This window comes from Mytilus californianus, unplaced genomic scaffold (genome assembly GCF_021869535.1).
Source record: "Mytilus californianus isolate M0D057914Y unplaced genomic scaffold, xbMytCali1.0.p SCAF_5, whole genome shotgun sequence".
Taxonomy (NCBI): domain Eukaryota; kingdom Metazoa; phylum Mollusca; class Bivalvia; order Mytilida; family Mytilidae; genus Mytilus; species Mytilus californianus.
The window spans coordinates 8,774,960-8,802,627 of record NW_026262701.1 but is presented as its reverse complement, the minus strand read 5'-3'; the positions used below and the strand labels follow the sequence as shown (position 1 = coordinate 8,802,627).

General features: G+C 32.6%; 1 protein-coding gene across 4 annotated transcripts in view; it reads right to left on the bottom strand.

Annotated features, from left to right (window-relative positions):
* The window catches only part of LOC127702730 (phospholipid transfer protein C2CD2L-like), a 51,238-nt gene extending 25,094 nt beyond the window's left edge, over nt 1–26,144 (bottom strand). For all 4 annotated transcript variants that reach the window (XM_052207034.1, XM_052207036.1, XM_052207033.1 and 1 more), the window contains exons 1-5: nt 25,593–26,144; nt 23,181–23,276; nt 18,163–18,282; nt 15,550–15,654; nt 218–427 (exon numbers count right to left, since the gene is read on the bottom strand). In XM_052207034.1, the coding sequence (XP_052062994.1) occupies nt 218–427; nt 15,550–15,654; nt 18,163–18,282; nt 23,181–23,276; nt 25,593–25,985 (924 nt within the window). In that variant the 5' untranslated portion in view covers nt 25,986–26,144. The remainder of the gene's footprint in view (nt 1–217; nt 428–15,549; nt 15,655–18,162; nt 18,283–23,180; nt 23,277–25,592) is intronic.
* Nucleotides 26,145–27,668: the final 1,524 nt, after the last annotated feature.

The following is a 27,668-nucleotide window of genomic DNA, read 5'->3' as shown; positions in this document are numbered from 1 at the left end:
AAGAGCAAATCAAAAGTATTGTGATATTAAACCAGCCAATTCATATATATATATATATATACAGTACATCATGAATTTTTCACTATTTTCAGGTTGACATTTTACCTCCAAATCTTATACCCTATGTGAGCTTTTTACTTTTCAAAACTACTAACAAAACCAAACAAAAAAGATATTCAAATATATTGTATATCATGATGCCTAGATAAAAACTTACAGCACTGTGTTGTTCCTTGGCTTCAATTGTTTCAAACACAGGTTCTGCAACATGGCGTGGGCTGGAGGGTTGGGCTGTGGTGTCTGGGCGAGGGAGATTTTGAGTAGAGCCTGTCAACCACTTAGTTATGTTGATATCGGTGTTAGCAAGACAAATGGCATTACGTACAACTTCTTCTACGACCTCAATGTCAACCAAGTCTGATGGATCCTGTAAAATATAACAAGAACGACAATAAACAACTTGACATCTACCTGCTGAGGACATTTCCTTCAATCTTGCATGACTGTCACAGATACATGTATTTGTAAAAGATGTACATGCTCAGATCACTTCCCTTGATCGTGAATGAATGGTATAATTACATGTATTTGCCACTCAGTCTACGGTCAGGGTTTGAGACTTTCTCACAACTCTACAATAATGAGAGTTTGAACTCTATCTAACAAAATTTGATATGTATAAATAAAAGCAGATTTGGTGTATGTGTTTATATGACAGCCACCCAACAAATAAAACAAGAGACTATATATCTGGATATCAACTTAAGGTCTTCAGCAAGAGACCTTTATAACTATGTCAATTTACTGCAGACACTCTTTAGTTTGTCAAGAAAGCATTGTTTAATTACTAAGTTAATGTAATATTTGTTCGAATTCCTTATTTGAATTTTGAAACAAGAAAGCAGGTGTAAATCAAATGGTAAAAAAAATAGAAATTACTTTTATATCAAATTCTACAAACGATCATTTAAGTATTTTATATTTTGCATTAATTTGAATACCATATCAAAGGTATACTGTTTCAACATGCATATGTACATGTACAGAACTTGAAGATATCATGCAGTTATAGCATGATATTGACATATTTATGCAACTTTCCTCTTAAATCATGATTTGTTTTTTTTAGTTTTGCTTTTGAGATGCAGATAAGATAGTTAGAAATACATAAAACTCATCATACTGTTAGCAAGCTGCCAGAATCCATTTATAAACATCATCCTTATCATTAGTCAGTAACCTTGATTGAATTATTATCTTACACTAATATGTAACAGTATAAATGTTGGGAAGATGTGTACTTCACACATGTAATGTGTACTTCACACATGTAATGTGTACTTCACACATGTAACATCAAACACTAAAATTTCATTATTTAGCCAGGCTGCTCTGTAATAAACCTACAACATAGGAGTCTCTCTGATCTTCTACTCATCAATGGAGTACATTACAACTAATTTATTATCAACAAGGAAGTAAAAACGACACCCTTTTTAGTAAGTCTAATACGGTAGCAGATTTTTAAAACAAAATAGAGGTTGACTGCTTTCATTGTACACAGTTTGTTTAGGCTTTAATCCAACCTTAGTTTAATGTAGAATACCAGAAATCAGATCAATGTCACTTGAAAAGAACACAGTACAGAAAAGAAGGTTTATTCATTAATAACACAAAATTTGTGACACAACTTGTATGTTCTGAGAACATTTACTAATTGCTGACTGATTATCCATTGGTTCTATTTCAAACACAGAAAACAACAAAACATTTCATAATAAAATAAGAAAAGTCAGCCAAGTGAGACCAAAGAGGCCTCATTGAAAAAGATAAGCAGGGCCCCACTAGATTAGGTCACTAAGTTTTTAGTATGGCTCATAAATATTAACTGACAATTGTTCATATGGCTTATGTTCATATTGTGGCTGTTTGGGCCTCTCCATAAAAAATGTTAAGTCTTTTCTCGCTGCTGGGGACCTGATTTGAGCAAACAAGTGCCTAATTCTATAGCAAATGTTTTGATCTACCAATCTCTAAAAGAAATATCTACAATATCACTACCAGTAATAATTTATACCCTAGCGGTATTGCAGAAATGGATTAATAAATATCAAATCCTGTAAGAAAACCATATTTGATTAATATTGGGCTTTCTTTTCAAATTGTAAACTTAAAAAGAGTCCTTTCTTAACGTACAGATACTTTTATCTTTTCTATGTAGACTATTAAGAGTAGTTAGCAGATTGATGGCATGTAGAGATACCATAATCTTGACTCCTAGTCACCTGTTATTCTTTTTTATAGCCATACTTAAATCAGTTTTGATCCTAATCTTAAACAGTTTTAACAATATAGTTTTTTTTTATCTGTCAATATTTAGAAAAGAAGTGTGAAGTGTTCAAATGAGCATACAGATCACAACAAGCCATTGATCCTGCTGAAATTCAAGTCAATAAATGGCACATCTGTCTTTAAATAGACCTTAATTCAACTTATTCCTTTACCAGCTTTATTCCCTTGTTTCTAACAGTATGATTAAATTTTCAAGTAAATATTTCATTACGTTACTTTTCAATTATTTTGGTAGAACAATAATTGTGAAAATATTCCACAAGGGCATCTAATTCATTTATAACTCATGGTTCTAAAGATGTTAACTGGCTAGTATCACTGGTCAACTAATTACTTTAGAATTTCCAACTAACTGCTATTCAAGAGAGAATGGGAAACACTATTGGAACTTTGATGATCCAAGTAAAAGAAATATCTACACTATCACTACCAGTAATAGTGTTACGCACAAATAACATTTACTGAAGTGTCAATTTGGCATTACAAAAACAAAAACCAATATATAGATTGGCAACACTTGAATGTGACTTTGGTTGATTATCATTTCTAGAGGAAGACACCTTCAATGGGTAAGTGAATGGCTAACAAATAAAGTGGTGCATTTTGGAAGTGACACAATCAGGACAATCTGTGTTGAGAAATAAAAATAAAACTTTGTATACCAAAAGTATTACATCAATTTTTACCCTCTTAGCTTCCATAGAATCACTTCTCTGACTCTTGATCTAGTACAATATGCAAAGTGATTTAAATATCTGGTGAACAGGATAAACAGTGTGCTAAGTAACCTCTGTCTTCCCTTCAAACAGAAACAGAAATCTGGTACTTCTCCAATAACTGTTTTATGTGGTATTCTATCCATGTTGAAGTATAAATGTTTGAGATACATCATTCAACCTTGATCAGACGAATGGTACAGACTTCTGTCAGAAGTTTCATCTGCTTTAACCTTTCCATCTATTTATTCTTGATACTGCCAGGCATTATCAATTTTATAGCTCAGAATGTTCAGGTAGAATAAATATTGATTTATTTAACAAAAGTTCTTGAAGGATCCTCATAAAAGCAGACCATAAACCAGCAATAACATCAGACATACATCTGGACTATTACTGACCAATTAGATATACATTTGGACTATTACTGACCAATTAGACTACATCTGGACTATTACTGACCAATCAGACATAAATCTGGACAAATTACTGGTCAATCAGTCAATTACTGACCAATAATCAATTCATTGACCAAGCAGACATAGTCTAAACAATATCAACCAGACAGAAATGTCTGTAATGTTATTAATTATCTACTATTTAGCCTGTGCTCTACTTCCAAGGTGATTATATCACACTTCTGAAAACAATTGCTTTCAATATTGTCATACATATGCAGAAAAAGATGTGCAAGTTATATTAATGAGACAGCAACCCAATACTGTAAACCAAAACAGATTACACTTCCAGAGGTAAATACATAGTCCTCAACAATCAGTATAAATAAACCACTGTCTATACCATACAACAAGCTCCAAATCATCCAGTCTAGTAAGGTGGCCATTAATTTTATAACTGCCTTCAATACAGGTAAAAATGTACACTTCTATCATAGACAATTGAAAATAACAATGGCATAAATTGAAAATTTGATATTAACAAATAACAAAAAATTTAGAGACCAAAGATCTTCTTTTATTACCAAATTCCTGAACAAATAAAAAAAAAAAGAAAAAAAGGCATTTTTGGGCCTCTGTCTAGTGAAATGCAATTTTTTTTGTGGCAAGGTTTTTAGTGGTTTTTGTAATAATGCACAGTACAAAGGAGGAAATGCCACACATTTTACATATGTTATTGTATGTATGTTATATGCATGGTAATAAAACTTGCATTTTACAGAAAAAAAGCATAAGCTTTACACATTTTTTTTTTGCATGCATCAAACATATGTTGCAAATGCCATTCTTGTCTCCTTAATGATCCTTAGGAATATGGTTTACTGCAGGCAAAATAATTTCACAATAAATCATGAATATTACCACTAATAGTGACAGTGAAATCTGTCATAGGCATATAAACATATGGGAGGATTATTATTTACAGTGAAATCTGTCATAGGCATATAAACATATGGAAGGTTTATTGTTTACCAATAGTGACAGTAAAATCTGTCATAGGTATATAAACATATGTGAGGCTTATTATTGACAGTGAAATCTGTCATAGACATATAAACATATGGGACGATTATTATTTACAGTGAAATCTGTCATAGACATATAAACATATTTACCAATAGTGACAGTAAAATCTGTCATAGGCATATAAACATATGGGAGGATTATTGTTTACCAATAGTGACAGTAAAATCTGTCATAGGCATATAAACATATGGGAGGATTATTGTTTACCAATAGTGACAGTAAAATCTGTCATAGGCATATAAACATATGGGAGGATTATTGTTTACCAATAGTGACAGTAAAACCTGTCATAGGTATATAAACATATGGGAGGATTATTGTTTACCAATAGTGACAGTAAAACCTGTCATAGGCATATAAACATATGGGAGGATTATTGTTTACCAATAGTGACAGTAAAACCTGTCATAGGTATATAAACATATTTACCAATAGTGACAGTAAAACCTGTCATAGGCATATAAACATATGGGAGGATTATTGTTTACCAATAGTGACAGTAAAACCTGTCATAGGCATATAAACATATTTACCAATAGTGACAGTAAAACCTGTCATAGGCATATAAACATATGGGAGGATTATTGTTTACCAATAGTGACAGTAAAACCTGTCATAGGTATATAAACATATTTACCAATAGTGACAGTAAAACCTGTCATAGGCATATAAACATATGGGAGGATTATTATTTACAGTGAAATCTGTCATAGGTATATAAACATATGTGAGGCTTATTATTTACAGTGAAATCTGTCATAGGCATATAAACATATGGGTGGAGGATTACTACAAATAGTGACAGTAAAATCTGTCATAGGCATATAAACATATGGGAGGAGGATTATTTACAGTGAAATCTGTCATAGGCATATAAACATATGGGAGGATTATTATATACAGTGAAATCTGTCATAGGCATATAAACATATGGAAGGTTTATTGTTTACCAATAGTGACAGTAAAATCTGTCATAGGTATATAAACATATGTGAGGCTTATTATTGACAGTGAAATCTGTCATAGACATATAAACATATGGGAGGAGGATTATTTACAGTGAAATCTGTCATAGGCATATAAACATATTTACCAATAGTGACAGTAAAATCTGTCATAGGCATATAAACATATGTGAGGATTATTGTTTACCAATAGTGACAGTAAAATCTGTCATAGGTATATAAACATATGGGACGATTATTATTTACAGTGAAATATGTCATAGACATATAAACATATGGGAGGATTATTATTTACAGTGAAATCTGTCATAGGCATATAAACATATTTACCAATAGTGACAGTAAAATCTGTCATAGGCATATAAACATATGGGAGGATTATTGTTTACCAATAGTGACAGTAAAATCTGTCATAGGCATATAAACATATGGGAGGATTATTGTTTACCAATAGTGACAGTAAAATCTGTCATAGGCATATAAACATATGGGAGGATTATTGTTTACCAATAGTGACAGTAAAACCTGTCATAGGTATATAAACATATGGGAGGATTATTGTTTACCAATAGTGACAGTAAAACCTGTCATAGGCATATAAACATATGGGAGGATTATTGTTTACCAATAGTGACGGTAAAACCTGTCATAGGTATATAAACATATTTACCAATAGTGACAGTAAAACCTGTCATAGGCATATAAACATATGGGAGGATTATTTTTTACCAATAGTGACAGTAAAACCTGTCATAGGTATATAAACATATTTACCAATAGTGACAGTAAAACCTGTCATAGGCATATAAACATATGGGAGGATTATTATTTACAGTGAAATCTGTCATAGGCATATAAACATATTTACCAATAGTGACAGTAAAATCTGTCATAGGCATATAAACATATGTGAGGATTATTGTTTACCAATAGTGACAGTAAAATCTGTCATAGGTATATAAACATATGGGACGATTATTATTTACAGTGAAATCTGTCATAGGCATATAAACATATTTACCAATAGTGACAGTAAAATCTGTCATAGGCATATAAACATATGGGAGGATTATTGTTTACCAATGGTGACAGTGAAATCTGTCATAGGCATATAAACATATGGGAGGATTATTATTTACCAATAGTGACATCATCTTCTGATTAAATCACCTTAATATGAAAACAGCTTCTGGATAAAGATAATTACACATTTTGTGTAATATTTGTCATCAGTCATAATGACCAGACACCTTACCAGTATATGAAGTGAGAAAATGATTACTTCATTTATAGACAGGTGTGTTATCCATCAATCTAACAAAGTATCATTAATTTTCTACTGAAATTTGTCTATCACAATGTCTGAGTAATTAAGTGGAATTAAAATCAACATCATCAACTCTTCATCCAATATTTATCATGTTTACTGGTTTCCATAGCTATCTGCCTAGACATAAATTGAGACTCTCTGAGTGTAAACAAATTGCAGCTAGCTGCCAAATAACTGAAAAAGGATTTATTTTGTTTGAAATTTGATGCCAAAATATTACCCAATATCACATAAACAATTGCTATTTTTGTGCATTTGTTGGAAGCAATTTAAAACATACATACTGTGGAAACACATTTACCAAATGTTTTTTGCTTGGAGATTTACATAGAACAGCTAGAAGTTCTTATACGCACCAGGAACTTATTTAATATCAATCTGTGCTGTGCATTTTGGAACTTTAATAACAACAATTTTTTTATTTACATAAATAAGGACTGCAATTTTTTTACTAATTTTTATAGAATCAAACTTTTTTTTCCACTTCCTTCTGAAATAATTAACATTTACATTAAATGCAGAAGGAAAATGTTGAAATACAGTCAGCCATACAAAACCAATGTCAATTACAGAGTCCAGAACATTTCAAATACAGTCAGCTGAGTTTCAGCTGAGGAGTTCAGAAGATCTTTCTGTTGTGTTTTGTTTTGTTTTGTTTTATTATGTTTTTTTTTTTTTGGGGGGGGGGGGGGAGGGGGAGGGGAGGAGGTGTGGGTCCTGTCATTAAAAGGGAAGACTACAGTACTATGCTCTAGTGAATAGTGAAAACATGTCTGTTTTCTTGAAAATTGAGTAGTGACTACCTTGAACAGATCACATAAATCCTTGTGAGCTTGCACTAAATTACCTATGATATAAAACTTTATGTTTCATAATACTTTCATCTATAATTTTAACTTTGACTTTTGAAGGTGTATCAAAGATGAAGATTGATTATATGCTACTTAAGAGTTTAGAAGAGTTTTAATGTCATTAATTATATCTCCCGAGAATACATCTACTAAATACATGTCTAATAATAAATCTGGTAATTACATGGAATGTATTGCCATGGAAACAAAACACATAATATGTTTTATAAAATTATTTTGCAGAGAAAAGAAATGATCATTCGCATCTAACTGTCAGCTATCTTTACAGATAACAATGAAGGCCAACAATAAACACAGCATTCTTTATTCTAATTAAAAAAGATGGGAAATATTGAAAATAAAACAGGAAAGTCTACAGGGTTAATCCAGTCTTTGTTAACAATGACCTTGAAGACTAAGCTTTCAAAACAAGCTACAACAGATCATTTTACTTTCTATAACTTGCAGTACTATGAAGTTTTCTGCAAAATGTAATTATAAGAATGCAATGCTTCTTTTTAAAATTTTATAGGGTTGTTAAAGCATTGATGTCGCACACACTATTAGAATGAAGCGCAGAAAAAAATTGGCTTCTGTAAACTATTTAAAACCCCCAAAAAATTACCAAATAAAGCATTTAATTCTTAAATAAATATCTGAATGTTCACAAAATTTCAGCAATGGATATCGCATATAAAACAAAGAAAAAAAGTTCTAAACCTCAACTAGAGGCTCTCAAGAGCCTGTGTCGCTCACCTGTATTTACTGATGCTTTGGAAATCATGTAAAATAAGGTTAAAATCATAATTAATAGTATTAGATATTATAATGATATCTAAGATAATAACAAAAAACTGCAAAATTTTTGTAAAATTACTAACTCAGGGGCAGCAACCCAACAACGGGTTGTCGGATTCGTCTGAAAATTTCAGGGCAGATAAATCTAAATCTGATGAACATTTTTGCCACCTGTCAGATTTGCTCTAAATGCTTTAGTTTCAGAGATATAAACCAAAAACTGCATTTTACCCCTATGTTCTATTTTTAACAAAGTCGGCCATGATGGTTGGAAGGCAGGGTCATCGGACAAATTTTTTAAACTAGATACCCTAAAAATGATTATGGCCAAGTATGGTTAAATTTGTCTCAGTAGTTTCAGAGAAGAAGATTTTTGTAAAAGATTACAAAAATTTACAAAAAATTGTTAAAAATTGACTATTAAGGGCAATAACTCCTAAAGGGGTCGACTGACAATTTTGGTCATGACAACTTATTTGTAGATCTTACTTTGCTGAACATTATTGCTGTTTACAGTTTATCTCTATCTATAATAATATTCAAGATAATAACAAAAAACTGCAAAATTTCCTTAAAATTACCAATTCAGTGGCAGCAACCCAACAACAGGTTGTCAGATTTGTCTGAAAAAATCAGGGCAGATAGATCTTGACCTGATAATCAGTTTTACCCATGTCAGATTTACTCTAAATGCTTTGGTTTCAGAGATATAAGCCAAAATCTACATTTTACCCCTATGTTCTATTTTTAGCCATGGCGGCCATCTTGGTTGGTTGGCGGGATCATCGGACACATTTTTAAAACTAGATACCCTAATGATGATTGTGGCCAAGTTTGGTTAAATTTGGCCCAGTGGTTTCAGAGGAGAAGATTTTTGTAAAAAGCTAACGACGAAGGACGACGACGACGGACGACAAGTGATGAGAAAAGCTCACTTGGCCCTTCGGGCCAGGTGAGCTAAAAAGCTGAGGTTGCACAGAATGTTTCTTAAACAACAGAGAATTAGAGTCAGCTGGACAAAAAAATATAATTTCCTGCTATCATGATTCATTTTAAGAATCTCAGATCAAGTTTGAATAAAATGCTCCCCAGGGCGCAGCTTGATACGACCGCAGAGGTCGAACCCTGAACAGTTGGGGCAAGTATGGACACAACATTCAAGCTTGATACAGCGTTGCATTTGGATTGTGATTAAATATTTGACACAGCATAGGTTTCTGACACAGAATGAATGTGGTCTAAGAACTTAAAAATTTTAAATTGGACATTCACCTATTATGGTCCAATATCCAAAATCTAAATAATGGTTAGATTCAGCATATCAAAGAACCCCAAGAATTCAATTTTTGATGAAATCAAACAAAGTTTAATTTTGGACCCTTTTGACCTCAATGTGGACCAATTTAAAAACGGGACCCAAAATCCAAAAACTAAATACACGGTTAGATTCAGCATATTAAAGAACCCTAAGAATTCAAGAATAAAACCCCATTGAAATTGGTCAAGAAATAAGCAATTTATACGAAGTATCTTCTTTTGCACAATACTGTGCAATTAAATATTTCTTGCTATTGCACAATACTGTACAATTGACAATTTCTTGCTATTGCGCATTATTGTGCTATTGGATATTTCTTGCTATTGCGCAATACTGTGCAATTGAAGATTTCTTGCTATTGCCCAATACTGTGCAATTGAAGATTTCTTGCTATTGTGCAATACTGTGCAATTGAAAATTTCTTGCTATTGCACAATACTTATTATATAATAATTTACACATCCTGTTTGGTGTGTATCTCCTACCATATCATTATTATTTGCTTTTAAATATAAATCAGAAATAACCAACTTAAAATGGAAAATTTTAAAAGAAAAAAAAATGAAAAAAAAAAAATCCCCCCCCCCAAATTTTTTGAACCCCCTTATGATTCATCACCCCAAACTCAATCCCAGCCTTCCCTTTGTGGTATGGTACCTTGCAGTACAATTTCAGAGAGATCCATACACTTGAAAACAAGTTATTGTCTGGAAACTAGAAAAATGCTTATTTTTGGCCCCTTTTTTGGCCCCCAATTCCTAAATGTTTCGGCAATTACCCCCAAACTCAAACCCAGCTTTCCCTTTGTGATATGGAACCTTGTAGTACAATTTCAGAAACATCCATACACTTACACACAAGTTATTGTCATGAAACTAGAAAAATGCTTGTTTTTTTGCCCCTTTTTTGGCCCCTAATTCCTAAAATATTGAGGCAATTACCCCCATCATCAATCCCAGCCTTCCCTTTGTGGTATGGTACCTTGCAGTACAATTTCAGAGAGATCCATACACTTGAACACAAGTTATTGTCTGGAAACTAGAAAAATGCTTATTTTTGGCCCCTTTTTTGGCCCCCAATTCCTAAACATTTCGGCAATTACCCCCAAACTCAATTCCAGCTTTCCCTTTGTGATATGGAACCTTGTAGTACAATTTCAGAAACATCCATACACTTACACACAAGTTATTGTCATGAAACTAGAAAAATGCTTGTTTTTTGCCCCTTTTTTGGCCCCTAATTCCTAAAATTTTGAGACAATTACCCCCAAAATCAATCCCAGCATTCCTTTTGTGATATGGAACCTTGTGGTACAATGTCAGAGATATCCATACACTAATACACAAGTTATGTCTGGAAGTTACAAAAATGCTTATTTTTGGCCCCTTTTTGGCCCCTAATTCCTTTACTGTTGGTACCAAAACCCCCAAAATTAATCCCAACCTTCCTTTTGTGGTATTGAACCTTGTGGTAAAATTTCATAGTGATCCATTCACTTAAACTAAAGTTAGAGTGCGAAAACCAATGTGTCTTTGGACGACGCCGAACGACGCCAGACGACGACAACAACGACGACACCGACGCCAACGTCATACCAATATACGACCACAAAAATTTTTTTGCGGTCGTATAAAAATTAGTACGTCCTGGCATGATGCATAAATGGCAAACTGAATAACTTTGACAATCTTAAGTCATGTTTTAGAAAATTTAAAATTTCAATTCAAATAGGTTGACATTCATTTATTCCAATTACTCTGTTAGGCTAATTTTTTAAGGATACCTTGAAGAGATTTCCTTTATTAAAATCCAATATTTCCTACCCCTCCTCCCCCTCCCAAAAATTACAGTAATGGTCATAAAGAACTTTATTAATAAATACAACAAGTACTTATTGTTCATGCTTTGAATTACAACAGTAGGAACTAACAGTCAAGGTGTGCAAGTTAGACAAAACATTGAACTGTAATCCTAAATGTACTCACTGTCTCTATAATCTGAGGGGTTTTGTAGAATTTTTATATAGATATAAGAAGATGTGGTATGAGTGCCAATGAGACAACTCTCCATCCAAATCAAAATTTATAAAAGTAAACCATTATAGGTCAAAGTACGGTCTTCAACACGGAACCTTGGCTCACACCGAACAGTAAGCTATAAAGGGCCCCAAAAAATTACTAGTGTAAAACCATTCAAACGGGAAAACCAACGGTCTAATGTACATTTATTTATTTTTTGGCTTTACATCAGACCTTCTCTCTCCCTCCCCCCCTCAAAAAGAACAGGTTCCAGAATGAAAACTTCTTCAACAACTCAATTATCTTGTTGAACAGTCTTTCAGGCTTTGCAATGTGAATGTGGCATATATGTCAATGAGTAAACAATACAACATAAAAATAGACTTCTAGAGGGAAACATAAAAGTCATACCATAAAATTGTCACAAATTACAAAAGATTTATATTTTCTATTAGCTTTACAAATGTGGTACTGTCAAGTGGACATTATCTTCAGTGGTTTATCTTAAGAAAAAACCTCGAAAAATATTTCATTTCCTAAATTTGATCTTTACAGTAAATCAACTAGGGGGCAAGAAAAACCCAAAATAGAACCTTACGAACAGGTATAGCACTGGAAACTGCAATATTTAAACTCTTAGAAAAACAAACCACTTATTAAAGCAAAAATGTACATGTATTATCTTTAAACATGCATGTAAATGTACACACATCTGACATGTATATTCTAAAACAAATTATATGTGAAAATATATTTTTCCCTATCAAATTAATACACTCATATGTAAATCAATTCAATAATAATGAACACAAAAGCATAGAAAATTAATAGTAGACAAACGTCTCCAAGCGTTTATTATTATGCCTTAATAATAGGATTTGACAAGTACCGACAAATTCTACAAATAATTGCATTGGCCTTGTTCCACCAAATGTTTGGCATGATGTAGTGAAAGAAACAACTGTGAAAACTCCTGTGAAGTGAAGATTGTAATGAACAATAGAGTACTGTAACAATACTTGATTGAACCATAATAACATCACACATGTTACAGACTCAGGCTTCAGGTGGGAGAGACAGTTGTTGTTTCATCAAAATCCTATCATTCAATACTCAGTTTTTGTATAAAAAATTGGCAACATCAACACAAAATATGTCTTTTTTTACTTTGGATATCAACCTGAACAGTAAACTATTATAATTCAAATAAAGGCTAGATGGAAAAAATTATGGTTTTTATACTGTATTTCAGTGTGTGTGGACATCAGTTATATTAAGTTATATCTCGTTCAACAACAAAAAATTACCCTTTTCTATGTCATTGATTCCGTCATCCAGCTTCCCTTTTGAAGCCAATGAGCTAGTTAGTCTATAGGTATTCAGTTAAAACTTTCTTATGCATAAATTAAATTGTCAAAAAAGATCCTTATTAAGACAAACAAATTTACACATATTTATATCATGTTTATAAACCAAAACAACCTTGATTTTTTTGAAAAATTTGGCCATGAATTCTAGGAAACATTTGTTTACTCAACATTTTAGTGAAGGTACATATTTACTTGTGTAATAGAACATAATATGAATATTTTAGTTTAGACACAGTTCTATGTTTTCAGTCTAATTAAAACACAATTCTGTGTCCACACTTCCCTAAGATGGATCTGACAATGGTCTGTCATATTTTCTGTTTTGAAGACCTTTTCTGAATCCTCAGGTTTTGATATAATGATAGACTCGGTAACACACCTTCACATTTTTTACCAAAGCATGCACACAGATCTGTACCTCAATCAGCAGTGTATTAGAATAAATAAGGTTTACATTTGTATATGAAATTTTAATAACAACATGAAAATACATTATAATTTTGTTTTGTTACATTCAAACTTGCATCAGAATAAATGAGGTATATATTTGTATATGAAATTTTCTTAACATATTCTGTACAGTGTATCATAATCATTGAAAATACATTGAAATTTTGTTTTGTTACATTATACTTGAATGACTATTTCCACAATAAACCTGAGGTTATAAATGATCAAAATACTGTAATTTATTCTTAATATCAAATAACTAAATTACAAATGAAATTTGACTTGGAAATCAATAACACAGAGTTTCCCCACCTCATGGCCCAACCTTAAATCATTTAATATTATTACATTTCCATTACAGAGAAAAATCTTTAACATATGTTATACTGATTATTGCTATGAGCAATGTCATGGTAAAGGTCAGATAGATTTTCTCGTAAGAAGCTTACAATGGAAAAGCTAAATTAGGTTTCAGAACATGCCCTTGCATTTCCTTGAAGAATCAAAGTAAATATATATATTTGTAGTTGGTGAAAAGAATAATAGCTTGAAATAAGCATAGAATGCATTAGCTAAGAATTTTGCACTTAATTTATTAACATTCTACAGTATGGAACATTTGTTGTCAAGCAAAGAAAACTAATCAAAGCAATAATATCATGTTGTTCTTACATAATCTTTAAATATCTAAGGATAACAAGATGCAGTATAAGATAATTTATAACCATGTTCTTGCTTTTAAGAGAAAGGAATTATATGTACTAAACAATGTGGCAGTAGAAAATCAAAAGTAAACAGATTGAAGGGTAACGGGGTAGCCTTATGGAGCTACATATATGGTGAATGCATAGACCTTTTACAAGTCAATCTCCTTACATTTCCTTGGTGTTATGTGTTAAAGTTAAATCACCCGATTATAGGATTTCGGTACTGTAGATGCAACAGGTAACAGATAACAAAGATCAAAATCTGCTGTACACAATTGTAAAATCCATTGTATTGCACTGGTAATCAGAGGGGCCTTTGTATTGCACTGGCAATCAGAGGGGCCATTGTTTTGCACTGGCAATCAGAGGGGCTATTGTTTTGCACTGGCAATCAGAGGGGCCATTGTATTGCACTGGCAATCAGAGGGGCCATTGTATTGCACTGGCAATCAGAGGGGCCATTGTATTGCACTGGCAATCAGAGGGGCAGACTAAAAATATGGTGTACAGGATTGTAAAATCCAATGTATTGCACTGACAATCAGAGGGGCAGACTAAAAATATGGTGTACAGGATTGTAAAATCCAATGCATTGCACTGACAATCAGAGGGGTAGACTAAAAATATGGTGTACAGGATTGTAAAATCCAATGTATTGCACTGACAATCAGAGGGGCAGACTAAAAATATGGTGTACAGGATATAGCAAAAAAATTTGTTTTTAATAAAAATTGGGGAAAACACACTGTGGATTAATCTATTTTCGTGGGTACCAATTTTCACGGACTAAGACAAAATTGTATTTTCATGGATATTTGATTTCATGGTTTCACAAAAGTCTGCATACAAGCCTAAAGAAAATTTGTACTTAGCTGAACATTTAAATTCGTGGTTCACCTGTATCCATGAACTTGAAAGTTGGTATCTCACAAATAACGATGAATCCACAGTATCCTATAGTATCTGGTTTAATGATAACTGGTAATAGTGTGTGTTGTATACTCTGTCTGAATTAGACAAGTTTTTGATGACTTAGGATATAAAATAAAAAGTTTCTGCTCTATTCTGGGTTAAAGTTAGATCGGCTCTTTGTAAAATTTTGAACACATTAGGACTGAGGACAGCTGTATCTCTTGTAAATTTCTATCTAAAATGTATTTTGTCCTTTGATATAAATGTCCATAACTTACCTGGTATGGGTTAACTGGTTTTCCTTGAACTTTGACATCAGGTCGTCCAATAAATGAGATGTTCAAAATCATATCACTTCCAACTTTTGAGCATTTAAAACATATCTGAAATTTGTACAAATATTTTAAACTGATGGAGTCAAATAGTTGAATTGGTTCAGCAGGGTAATGATCTCTACCTACTGTATACCTTTTTTTTGTTACAGCTAAATATATTTGCATAAACATATTTCATACTTGCTGAAAAAACGTAAAAATAAGTGACTTTAAAGATACTTAGATGTATCCATAGCAATCTCTAGTGCACTTGCTTTACAGTATCCATAGCAATCTCTAGTGCACTTGCTTTACAGTATAAATTGAACCAAAAAATGCAATTTAAAATTCTGAAATGGTCAGAACTGCTGTGGGGTGTTTTAATAAAAAAATATTTGATGACAAAACCTGTAATAACAATACCATTACATTTGCAATAAACGAAAACAAGTTGTAGAATTTTGTTGATTTTAATCTGTTTAAACCTAAAATTGAATGTAAGCCAAACAAGTTTCAGAGTTAAGATATTCTGTATCATTGAGATTCACCCCATATATCCTTGAGTATACAATGTATAGAAAGGCACAGTAAAATGCAGGATACTAATGTGTGCATGTATGTATATATATGTGTTTGTATAAATATATGTAGGAGATAAGACTGTTTAAATCCTCACGATCACTTTCAAATTGAGCTTTAGGGAGCTACCATTTGATTTTTATGGGGCTAGGATGAAAAATTTTGTCCTGCATTTTTTTTTAGTTGTAATCTCTGTCCTGCCTTTTTATTTTTCACTCTATTTGGTCCTGCCTTTTTATTTTTCACTCTATTTGGTCCTGCCTTTTTATTTTTCACTCTATTTGGTCCTGCCTTTTTTTTATCAGTTTATCCTGACTCTTTTTACATAAATTGTCATCCTGCCTTTTTTTTTTGCCAAGTTGCTCATCCTGCCTTTATTTTACTCAAAACTCCTGTCCTGCCTTTTTTTTCAAATTTCATCCTAACCCCCCCTCCCCTCCCCCTCATAAAAATCAAATGGTAGCTCCCTTAGTTCCTTAAATCTGAGATAATCTTCACATGTACAACACAACCAGAACATTGCCACATTCAATGACATAAACTTTCTTTCATCATAATTTTAGTTCTTCTCCAACATTTATTTAAGAACTATACTGTTCTGAAGGCCCCACAAATTTAAAACCTAATTTTTGTGGGAGAGTTGTACTTACTGGTCCTTTGAGCTTGAGTATACAAGCTGTCAAGTTGGTAAGTCTGTGGGAGAGTTGTACTTACTTTTCCTTTGAGCTTGAGTATACTAGCAGTCAAGTTGGTAAGTTTGTGGGAGAGTTGTACTTACTGTTCCTTTGAGCTTGAGTATACAAGCTGTCAAGTTGGTAAGTTTATGGGAGAGTTGTACTTACTGTTCCTTTGAGCTAGAGTATACTAGCAGTCAAGTTGATAAGTTTGTAGGAGAGTTGTGCTTACTGTTCCTTTGAGCTTGAGTATACTAGCAGTCAAGTTGGTAAGTTTGTGGGAGAGTTGTACTTACTTTTCCTTTGAGCTTGAGTATACTAGCAGTCAAGTTCATAAGTTTATGGGAGAGTTGTACTTACTGTTCCTTTGAGCTTGAGTATACAAGCTGTCAAGTTGGTAAGTTTGTGGGAGAGTTGTACTTACTGTTCCTTTGAGCTTGAGTATACTAGCAGTCAAGTTGGTCAGTTTATTGGAGAGTTGTACTTACTTTTCCTTTGAGCTTGAGTATAGAAGCTGTCAAGTTGGTAAGTTTGTGGGAGAGTTGTACTTACTTTTCCTTTGAGCTTGAGTATACAAGCTGTCAAGTTGGTAAGTTTGTGGGAGAGTTGTACTTACTGTTCCTTTGAGCTAGAGTATACTAGCAGTCAAGTTGATAAGTTTGTAGGAGAGTTGTGTTTACTGTTCCTTTAAGCTTGAGTATACTAGCAGTCAAGTTGGTAAGTTTGTGGGAGTTTTGTACTTACTTTTCCTTTGAGCTTGAGTATACTAGCAGTCAAGTTGATAAGTTTATGGGAGAGTTGTACTTACTGTTCCTTTGAGCTTGAGTATACAAGCTGTCAAGTTGGTAAGTTTGTGGGAGAGTTGTACTTACTGTTCCTTTGAGCTTGAGTATACTAGCAGTCAAGTTGGTAAGTTTATGGGAGAGTTGTACTTACTTTTCCTTTGAGCTTGAGTATACAAGCTGTCAAGTTGGTAAGTTTGTGGGAGAGTTGTACTTACTTTTCCTTTGAGCTTGAGTATACAAGCTGTCAAGTTGGTAAGTTTGTAGGAGAGTTGTACTTACTTTTCCTTTGAGCTTGAGTATACTAGCAGTCAAGTTGGTAAGTTTATGGGAGAGTTGTACTTACTGTTCCTTTGAGCTTGAGTATACAAGCTGTCAAGTTGGTAAGTTTGTGGGAGAGTTGTACTTACTGTTCCTTTGAGCCTGAGTATACTAGCTGTCAAGTTGGTAAGTTTGTGGGAGAGTTGTACTTACTGTTACTTTGAGCTTGAGTATACTAGCTGTCAAGTTGGTAAGTTAGTTTGTGGGAGAGTTGTACTTACTGTTCCTTTGAGCTTGAGTATGCTAGCTGTCAAGTTGGTCAGTTTGACTCCTCCGGATGTCTGTTGGGATGCAAATATAGCAAATGATAAATCTTTGGAGTCCACTTTACTGTGAAATAGCTGAAATGGAAAAATATTAAATATCTTAATAACCTGCTGATTATTCAATAATGATTATATCTGTTAAAATATTACTGGCATTGTAAAATTTGAAAGTTGACTACCTACAGGTGATCAATAAAACAAAATTGTAGCATGTTTGTATTTCAAGATCTACACATAAAACTACTACTGGGGGGGGGGGGGGGGGTGTTAATAACCATGACTACCCATGAGGGTCTCGCACAGTTGGCTTTAGACATAAAACAAGCAACCAATATGAAAAGAGATGTAACTCATTGTGATATACTTCTGGTGGAATATCAGGCCCAGTATGTCTCTGAGCCGGTGTGGGAGGTCATTTTGGGATAATGAGGCAAATGGCGCTCTGACTTTAAAAGTAAAACTTCAATCTGAATCTTGACTTAAATAGTATTTTTTTTCTAGTTATGGGCGTGTGTGTATATACATTATAAGTAAACACCATAACAAGTTGAAGGATTTCTCATTTTTAATTAAAATTAATTTAAAGTTTTTAAAAATGATTATAAATAGATGAAAATATTTCCTTTATGAATGAACATAGTACATAAAAAGGATATTAACAGGAAATACAAAAAACATTACACAGTATAACATTCACCCACTACCAACACCCGTCAGACTCCTCAGAAAAAAAAAGACATACATGTACAAAGACAAAACATGATCCAGAAAAAGTAGAGTAATAAATTAATGACATGTGGGTCCTGGTCACCTTTTTTTGTGGACTCAAACAAGTCGCATGATTTAAGTGGTAGATATAAGAGTTTACAACCCTTCACAGTTTTTCTCCAAAATGTACTGTGTTACCATGATGGTTACATAATCCAATCAAATTTCTGACTGGATGCAGAAATGCACATGTACATGTACCTAAGAGAATCCTTCAATACTTTCTCTCTGTATTTATTCACAAATGTAATAAAATATCAAGATCTTATGAAAACTAAACACGCCAGAATCTTAACATGATTGAGTTGAAAATCAGCAACTTGGAACAGGAATTGAAATGCCGAAAAAATTCTAAATACACCAAAAAACTTGATTTTGTGTCTTGCATTTCAAAATATCTATATATATATATATATATATATATATATATATACATGAAGATAATATTTTGAGTTACAAGATTTTGACAAATGTCAATTATGGCTACATGCAACACTTTTTAATTCACTGTTTTTTTAAAATTTAATTACAAGATCTTTTTAGATGTCAAGCTGTAAACATCACCAAAGTCTTCCTAATGAGTCCAATCAAACATCAGTACTATATACATCAACCACAGATAATCAGTGTATAATATGTAACAGCTTAATGGATTCATAACTTAGATTGTAATAGATTGAATGTATATCAACTAAACACTTACCACTTCTTTCTATCTAATCCTTCTAACAATATTTAATTAGTGTGGCATTACTACATGTTCACAAATGTACAACAAGGAGATGGATTTTCTTGATTAAATCACAGATTGATGGTTACATGTTTTTTACATGTAGTAAAAATCCTCAAAAACTTTGCCTTCCTGTCCATTTCAGTTGCAGATCAAGGATTTTGAAAAAAGGGGAGAGTCAAACTAGGTAATGTTAGGAGTGGAAAATGCAAAGCAAGGGGGAAGGCCTGGGCACACACCCCCCCCTCCTGAAATCTGTGTCTACATTTAAGGGTCGCAGCTAAATTTTTTATAATCAATCGAAATCGATATTTTCAAAAGGAATTGGAAGCTGTAAAAATTCTGACCAAGTCCAATATAATTACAAATAAAAACTAGATTTTGTGCCTTGCATTCTATGGAGTTACAAGAAACAGATCATACAGTGTAAACCAAACACTTAATTACCAAACACTTATCCCAAACAGATATCTACTGTTAAACAATGGAGCTCTCTATTACAGAAAACACTGAAAAATAGTCAAATTGCAAATTTGCCAGGATTTTTAATACATCTGTTTCCATGGACACAATTGCTGCTGCATTGAATGGTATAAGAGTTAAAGACATGTAAGATGAATCAAACCAAATTTTCAAATAGATAATAGTGTATTTAGTTGTTATTTCAGACAATCAACATATCTTAACTCTACAATATAATACAGTCAGGGGTAATACTTGTACAAGTAATTTTTATTTACTTGAAGAAGTAAATATTAATATACTTATATAAGCAAATTTGTAAGATACTTATACAAGTGTATTTTATTTACTTGTATAGGTAAATTATTTTATTGGCTTAGTAATGTCCCTTAGACATTCAGATTTTTTACTTATATAAGTAAAAAAGTCATACTCTCTTCTTTCCTTGAATTTCTCAGGACTTGTTTGCTCTAATAGAATTTTTAATTGTCTGTCCTTTGCATATGTCTTTACTAATCATTAAAGTGTAATTTCAAGGACAATGAAAATCTCATTTGTCTGTTATCTTCAGAACACTGCTCATTTACAAGCCCCCAAGGGTTAATTTTTTATGGCCTTGTGCAATTACTTAAGATCTTTGCTGCAATTAGTTTCTTTGTTGAATTAATGAGATGAAACATTGAACTCTAATAAAAAATTATGAGCTAACCTGAGAAAATTGTTAAAGGCATGTTTTTACATCTCAAAACTTGAGAATTTTAGAGATTGTAAAAAAAAATACTTATACAAGTAAATTTTCGAGAAAAATTAAGGGGAGATTATTCAAGCATTATTAGAAAAAATGAACATAACAAAATTTACTTATATAAGTATATTATTATTAACTTGTTCAAGTAAATAAAGATTACTTGTACAAGTAGTACCCCTGACTCTAATATAATGCAAGTAATGAAAATAAAAGAGCAAAAATTACATGCAAGGTGATTCAAAATCACAATTGGCATGATATTTTTGCAGCTTATACTAGTGATTGTGATTGGTTCACTTTGAAATATCTGTATGAAAATTCCATATTTCATGAAAGTACATGTATCCTAAAACAGTGTGTCATCACTCCAAATCACCAGCACTATCTCTGTTTAGTGATGATACTCATCTAAGAGTCACTTTAAAATGAGGTGCAATGTGTGTATTGTACATGTTGTAAGGCCAAAAAAAAATCTCCTGACAGACAAAAAATAGGGTAGGTAGGTAGGTAGGTAGGTAAAACAAACTTTTCTTTTTTATTTAAATATTTTACATAGACTTTTTCATGTTGATTGAGAAAAGTTTTGGACTTTGCTTAACCCAAAACATCTGTACTTAACGGTGGACAACCAAAATTTTCAGTAAATGTGTAAGGGAAGGTATGAAAATTTAGAGTAACCTCAGGTAGGGAGCAGGAAACAGAACTATATCTTTTTTGGCCTAAGGTGACATCAACAGTCTTCAAAAGGGTTCTCACTAGGAATTTTTTTTCAGATGAGTCCAATGTTTCTTCAACTTTGGGTATGCTGAGTCCATATTTCATCCCCAAAATCAATATCAACATTTTCAAAGTTTAAAGTTATCATTAAAGTCTTCTGGTCTAAACAAAATGATGGGATATTCATATTTAGATTGCACATGTTTTTCATTTTTCTTTAATTAAATGATGATTTCTAGGCAGATAGAATCTTATTACAAATTGGGACTTGTCTGTAGAAAATAGTGAGTTCAGTCTAATTTGTATGGGTCCAGGAATCAAGTACCGGTATAAATCTTAATGTGACTGGCTGTCTTACTTTTCTAAAATTGAAATTCAAAACAGGTCCTATGATTTTATTTTCTAAGAAATCTATATAAATCAGAGTGCTGCTACAAACAATGAGACAAACTCACACACCTGGTATAACAGAGTATCACCTGTCTCATGTGATAATTTAAATCTTATAAAGAAAAATATAAATTTTGTTGTAAAACAAGTGTATTTAATTGTCATGATTATCAATTGAGACAGAATATACTCTAACAGTACTATTATACCAAGTGTATGTCAGTTTGTCATCAGGTGAAGTGTCATGTCAGCTTGTCGTCATGTGAAGTGTCATGTCAGAAGAAAGCTTGAGTTATTTGTTAATCTCAGAATTAACTAAAAGTTGAATTTGTTATGATAAATGTTTATAAATGTGTTGTGAAAGGTCTTTACACTCAAACAGCATGTCCAGTGGAGAACATGCAATGAAAACAATGTATGGCACTAGTCCTAAAATACTGCTATATAATGGCAAAAATACAAAAAAATGTATTTGATGTGTAGTTTGCATTGTGTACATGTACAATGTAAATCAGCATTGCACATTTTATATATATGTACAAAAAGTAAGATGACACATTTTGTACCATGTTTTTTCTGTATACAAATATTCGTCTATAAATAAAGCTTTTGAACTTGAACTAACCAAGTGGAGTGACCAAAGTCATATGACAAAAAAGGATCGACAACGCCACTGAGAAAAAGACAAAAAGACAAACAACAGTCACACTCCCCTAAAATAAAAATATGCACAAAACTTGACTCAGAAACATGATCCCAATTGAAAACTTGCACATGTTGCAGTATATATCTACAGGTTTCATAACCAGTTAGAATTGATTGATACCAACTTGAGTTATTAAGTTTCAATATATATATAATAATAAACGATCCTTTGATGAGTTTATTATTACTATTTAAATGAAATAACCAGAGGTGACATCATTGAAAATACATGTACTGACTACAGACATGACAGACTAAAACCATCACAATGAATATAATTTTGTGTATTAATTTTGAGAAAACAGTGGATCACGACAAAAAATTTGCATCATGAATTGCATGACAGATTTTAGATTTCTCTCAAGTCTGAACCATGACAACACATTTATAATTTGGTGATATATGTAAGTTCACTAAGGTGTATACGAATGATTACTTAATTCATTAACTTACATATTTGTTATCTGATCCTGCTTCAAATGTAATTTCATTAAATTTTGGTGGGAGGCTTCCGGGTTTTACTCTCTCAAACTTCAACTGTACTGGACCCTGTAATCAAAAGTTTAAAACTATAATCATTTGATATTAATTGTACATGTACATTTGTACAATTAGTTCTTGTATTATTCTTCAGCAGAAATAACGACAACAAATGTAATACCAATAACAATAATGTAAAAAATATAAAGTATAAAATGAAAATTATACATGCTAGAGGTACTGTGCTCACAAAAAAGGTGCCAAGTACATCCTGAGGTGCAGCCGAAGGGTGTACAGGGTACTGAAGGGTGTTAAAATATCCATATCTAGGGATATGAACGTAGATAACGAATTTATCCCGGGTCTTAGTCTAAATCTGGCGATTTTTAGAGAAATTCGACCACAAAGTGAAACGTGAAAGCAACGTTTTTTCATTTTTTAAATATCTTTTATTGAAATTTGGGAATTTGACATATTTTTAACGGGGTGTAGGGTACTACCTGTGGTAGAACCCTACAGGTAGACAAATATAAGACGTTTTTAAACTAGAGACAGAGAAACTGAAATGGGTCGAATTTGGCACGCAAAGTTGTGAGAGTTACATCATAAACGGTGTGACTTCAACGTGGGTCATTTGCATAGCTAGGTCAGTAGTACCATTCATTGACAATGTGGCTGCATAGTGATGCATTTACTTAAATGAGTGCAAATAATCGATATACAATGTAATAAGATAAAATCGTTAGTGGATTAAATATTTAATTATACAGACATCATGGAAAATCTACAGAATTCGATATTTCATAAGGAACAACTATGGAACTAAGGAAAACGCGCGTGAAATTCCCTGATGTAATGGGTAGCAACGTCCGGGGATATGGGTTTAAGCAACACCCAGGGGCTATGGGTTTTGTAACGACGTGGGTTAACCAATCAAACTCCTAGAAATATACTAAGCCGGGGATAAACATATATAATGTACAATGTACATATATGAAGATAGTGCTGACCATGATTTTGTAGATAGAAATTCTAGCCTCACTTGCAACACATCTTCTGGTGATTGGCAAAAACAATATTAAGCATTACTAAAATCCTTCAAAGCATTATACATGTATTTTACTAGTTCTATATCAAGTCAGGAATAACTCTACATATTTGTAAAGTTGAGCAGTTTGTGACCTTGACATTGCAGACAGACATTCTAACCATATTCTTGACACAATCTCTAGTAGTGGAAACAAACATGCCAAGTATCATTTTTATCCTTCAAGGTATTCAAAAGTTTTGAGTCAGAAACAACTTGGTGTATACAATGTACAATGTATAGGGTGATGTAAAGTTGAACTTTAGATTGTGACCTTGGCTTTCCAGAAAGACATTCCAACCTTTCATGTAATGGCAAACCTTTTGAAATTTGATTGTGGGCAACAATAATACCTAGTTAATTACATTTATATCCTTGAAGTTGAACTTGACAGAATTTTAAAAAATATGTGGTTTTAGGGTCACTTACCTTCCTTAAATTTATAGAGTCAGTAGGTGAGTTTTTTTTTAATTCCCAATCCAGAAATATAGAGTTTTCACAAGGTGAGGTTACAGTACTAGTATTATATATAATCTATTATACCTTTAACCAGAACTCCACCCTTTTGCATTCAAAAAGTAAGGTCAGTCATTTTTTGTCAGTGCTCTAGTCTAAATTAGGGTCAGTCCAGAAACTGTTAACACATTCCTTTTATTTTTGGCCTGAGTCTAGCACAACTTTGTAACGTATTATATATGTCTCTGGTTTTACAAAGTATAAAACAGAAATAATATTTCTACCCATTTCTGTTATGTAAACAAAAGCACAAAAAAATTGCATCAAATACTGGGACCTAATATAAATTAAGATTTTTTATTTAAGCAACAGCCTTTTTTTTAAAACATACAAAAATGCAGAAATAAAATACTTGCATCACTCTTGTTTACCAAAAAACTAACAAAAAATATTTAAATCTTAATATGTCCAGCACTTGAAAGAATTTTTACTAGATCTTGTCATTTTGAATACAAAATATACATATACAGGTAAAAAAATATTAATCTCAAAACCTTTTTCTTTGATTTGACTTCAAATGATTATTTGTTTTTTAGCTTCAGAAAAAAATATTCTAACTATTATTATTGATGAATAGTAACATCTGTGACAACTGGCATCAGCAGTCAATCATTTTATATCAAGGTAATATATTTCCTGTAGAAGAACCTCAGCACATAAGATACACCTTGTATAATGCATGTCTCATAGTACAGGAAATAAGGTAATTAGCCAGAATACGTTGCAATTAAATTAATATTTGGGGTACACCAAAGGGATTATGTTGTAACACTGAAACTTACCCCTAACTTCACAACTTGCTCATTCAGAGATTTCACCCATAATTCTATAAATTCCGGCACAGAATCATAATGGAGATAGAACCAATTTAATCCCGAATTTAACCATCTGGTTGTTTCAGCACCAGTTTCGACTTCCACTGGTGCCCCACTGACCCCTTCCTTCTTTTCCCAGCGTGCCACACGCGGCTGAAGAGGTCCGAAAAATGTCAAAACGGCATTGACTATGAGAACGACTAAAACTGCCCATCCTATCCACCCAAATAGTAAAACATCCAACAAATTGTCGTCCCAATCTGAAAACAACCACGACGTAACTCTATTGCCTCCTTCCGCCATTTTGTCGAAAGTCTCCCCAAGCCGATACCAAATTAACTTTGCAGTGATATCAACCATCGCTGGCCAATCAGAAACGGTAGCATGTAAACTGATCTGTTTTACTTCAGGATTTTGACTCCCATATATTGCCAAGCCAACAGTTTCTTCTGTCTTAATTTTATCTTGTGCATCCTCGCGAAAAGGTTATTTTTGTCCGAGGGGATTCCTTGTTTATTTCACTACGTCACATTTACCAATTAAAATATTTTTAACCAGCTATAAATAACTATTGATTATCAACCGCGCACCTGTTCAGGTAAATTCAGTAACATCAACTCTGATAATCCAAAAATGGTGTAATTATTGTGTTGATCATTAGATTATATATACCGTACCCATAACAGATTCGGGTTTTTTATGATTTGTTTGAAATTTGAATTGAATAAAAGGAGATGTACAACCAGGTACATTGTATATATATTTGAAAAAGAACAAACATCTTCTATTACACAGGTATCTTTACAAGATGCCACTGACTTCTTATTAAACTGCTCTTAGACTTAAAAAGATGTGAATCATAAGTAACACAGACTTTATAAGATTTCAGTGTCATTCAAAACAGAACCCCCTAGATATGAAGGTAAAAATGAAAAAAAGTAAAATATTAAAAAAAAAGAACAAACAAGAAAAACAATCATGGTATAATAAAAGACGACCAAAATATGCGCCACGAAAGCTCTTTCCAAATTTCCAAAATTTATTTATTAGCAGAAACCTAAGTTGCTGTCAACTGTGAAAATATAAAACATATGACTTTTAGCAGACAAAAATAACTTGTTTCAGGGAGGGACAAATCATATCTTATAAAAATCACCATCATTCTCTGATTCATACAAAAAGTTTTATGAAAGTGAAATCACCAAGATACTCGATTTTAGTTGTTGACAACATATCAATTACGGTTTGCGAAAACATGTTTCTCAACAGACAATCGGCTTTCATATGGGAACACACTGACCTCCTCTCAGTCTTGCCGATTTGTTTATTTGTTCGCATGAAAAAGACTTCACATATATATATATATATTTATCCTGCAATCAGCCAAGTATTGTACAAATAACAGGTACACAAATAAATTTTTGCTTTATTTGTAATTGTACTTGTACAAATAAAGTCTCCTGTTACCCTCTTCGTGTTGAGCAAGCGGTAATGTGGATATTTCTTTTTGCGTACCAGTTCATTTTGGGGTCCTCTTCGCGGTCCGCGTTTAAACTATGTCGATTTCTTTGAAAAATTGAGACAATGATTTAGATTTTAACAACTAAAGTTTCAAGTGTTAGGTGTAAATTTCAGGATAAAAACAATATATGTACATTGTCGGAAAATATAAAATTTATTTGTACTCGCTGCGAAACAGGAGAAAAGCTCGGCGTGCCTCGCTTTTCGTCCTATTTCTAAAGCTTATACAAATAAATTTTATATTTTCCGACAATGTACATATATTGTATATATATACATGTATATTGCTATACAGTTATTAACGCTTACGGTATATGAATATGTATGACTACGTCATGTTTTCCTATACGGTTTTATATGATGTCTTTACACTAAATCCATAATGACATTAGATGTGTACTGATTGATATTTTGTCTTGGATACATAATTTGTTTATAAGTTGTTATAAGCTTTAAGTAGCTTTCAGAAACTGCGGGTACGACACTTTGTATCTAAAATTTTAAGTGTTTTTGTTAGTTGTT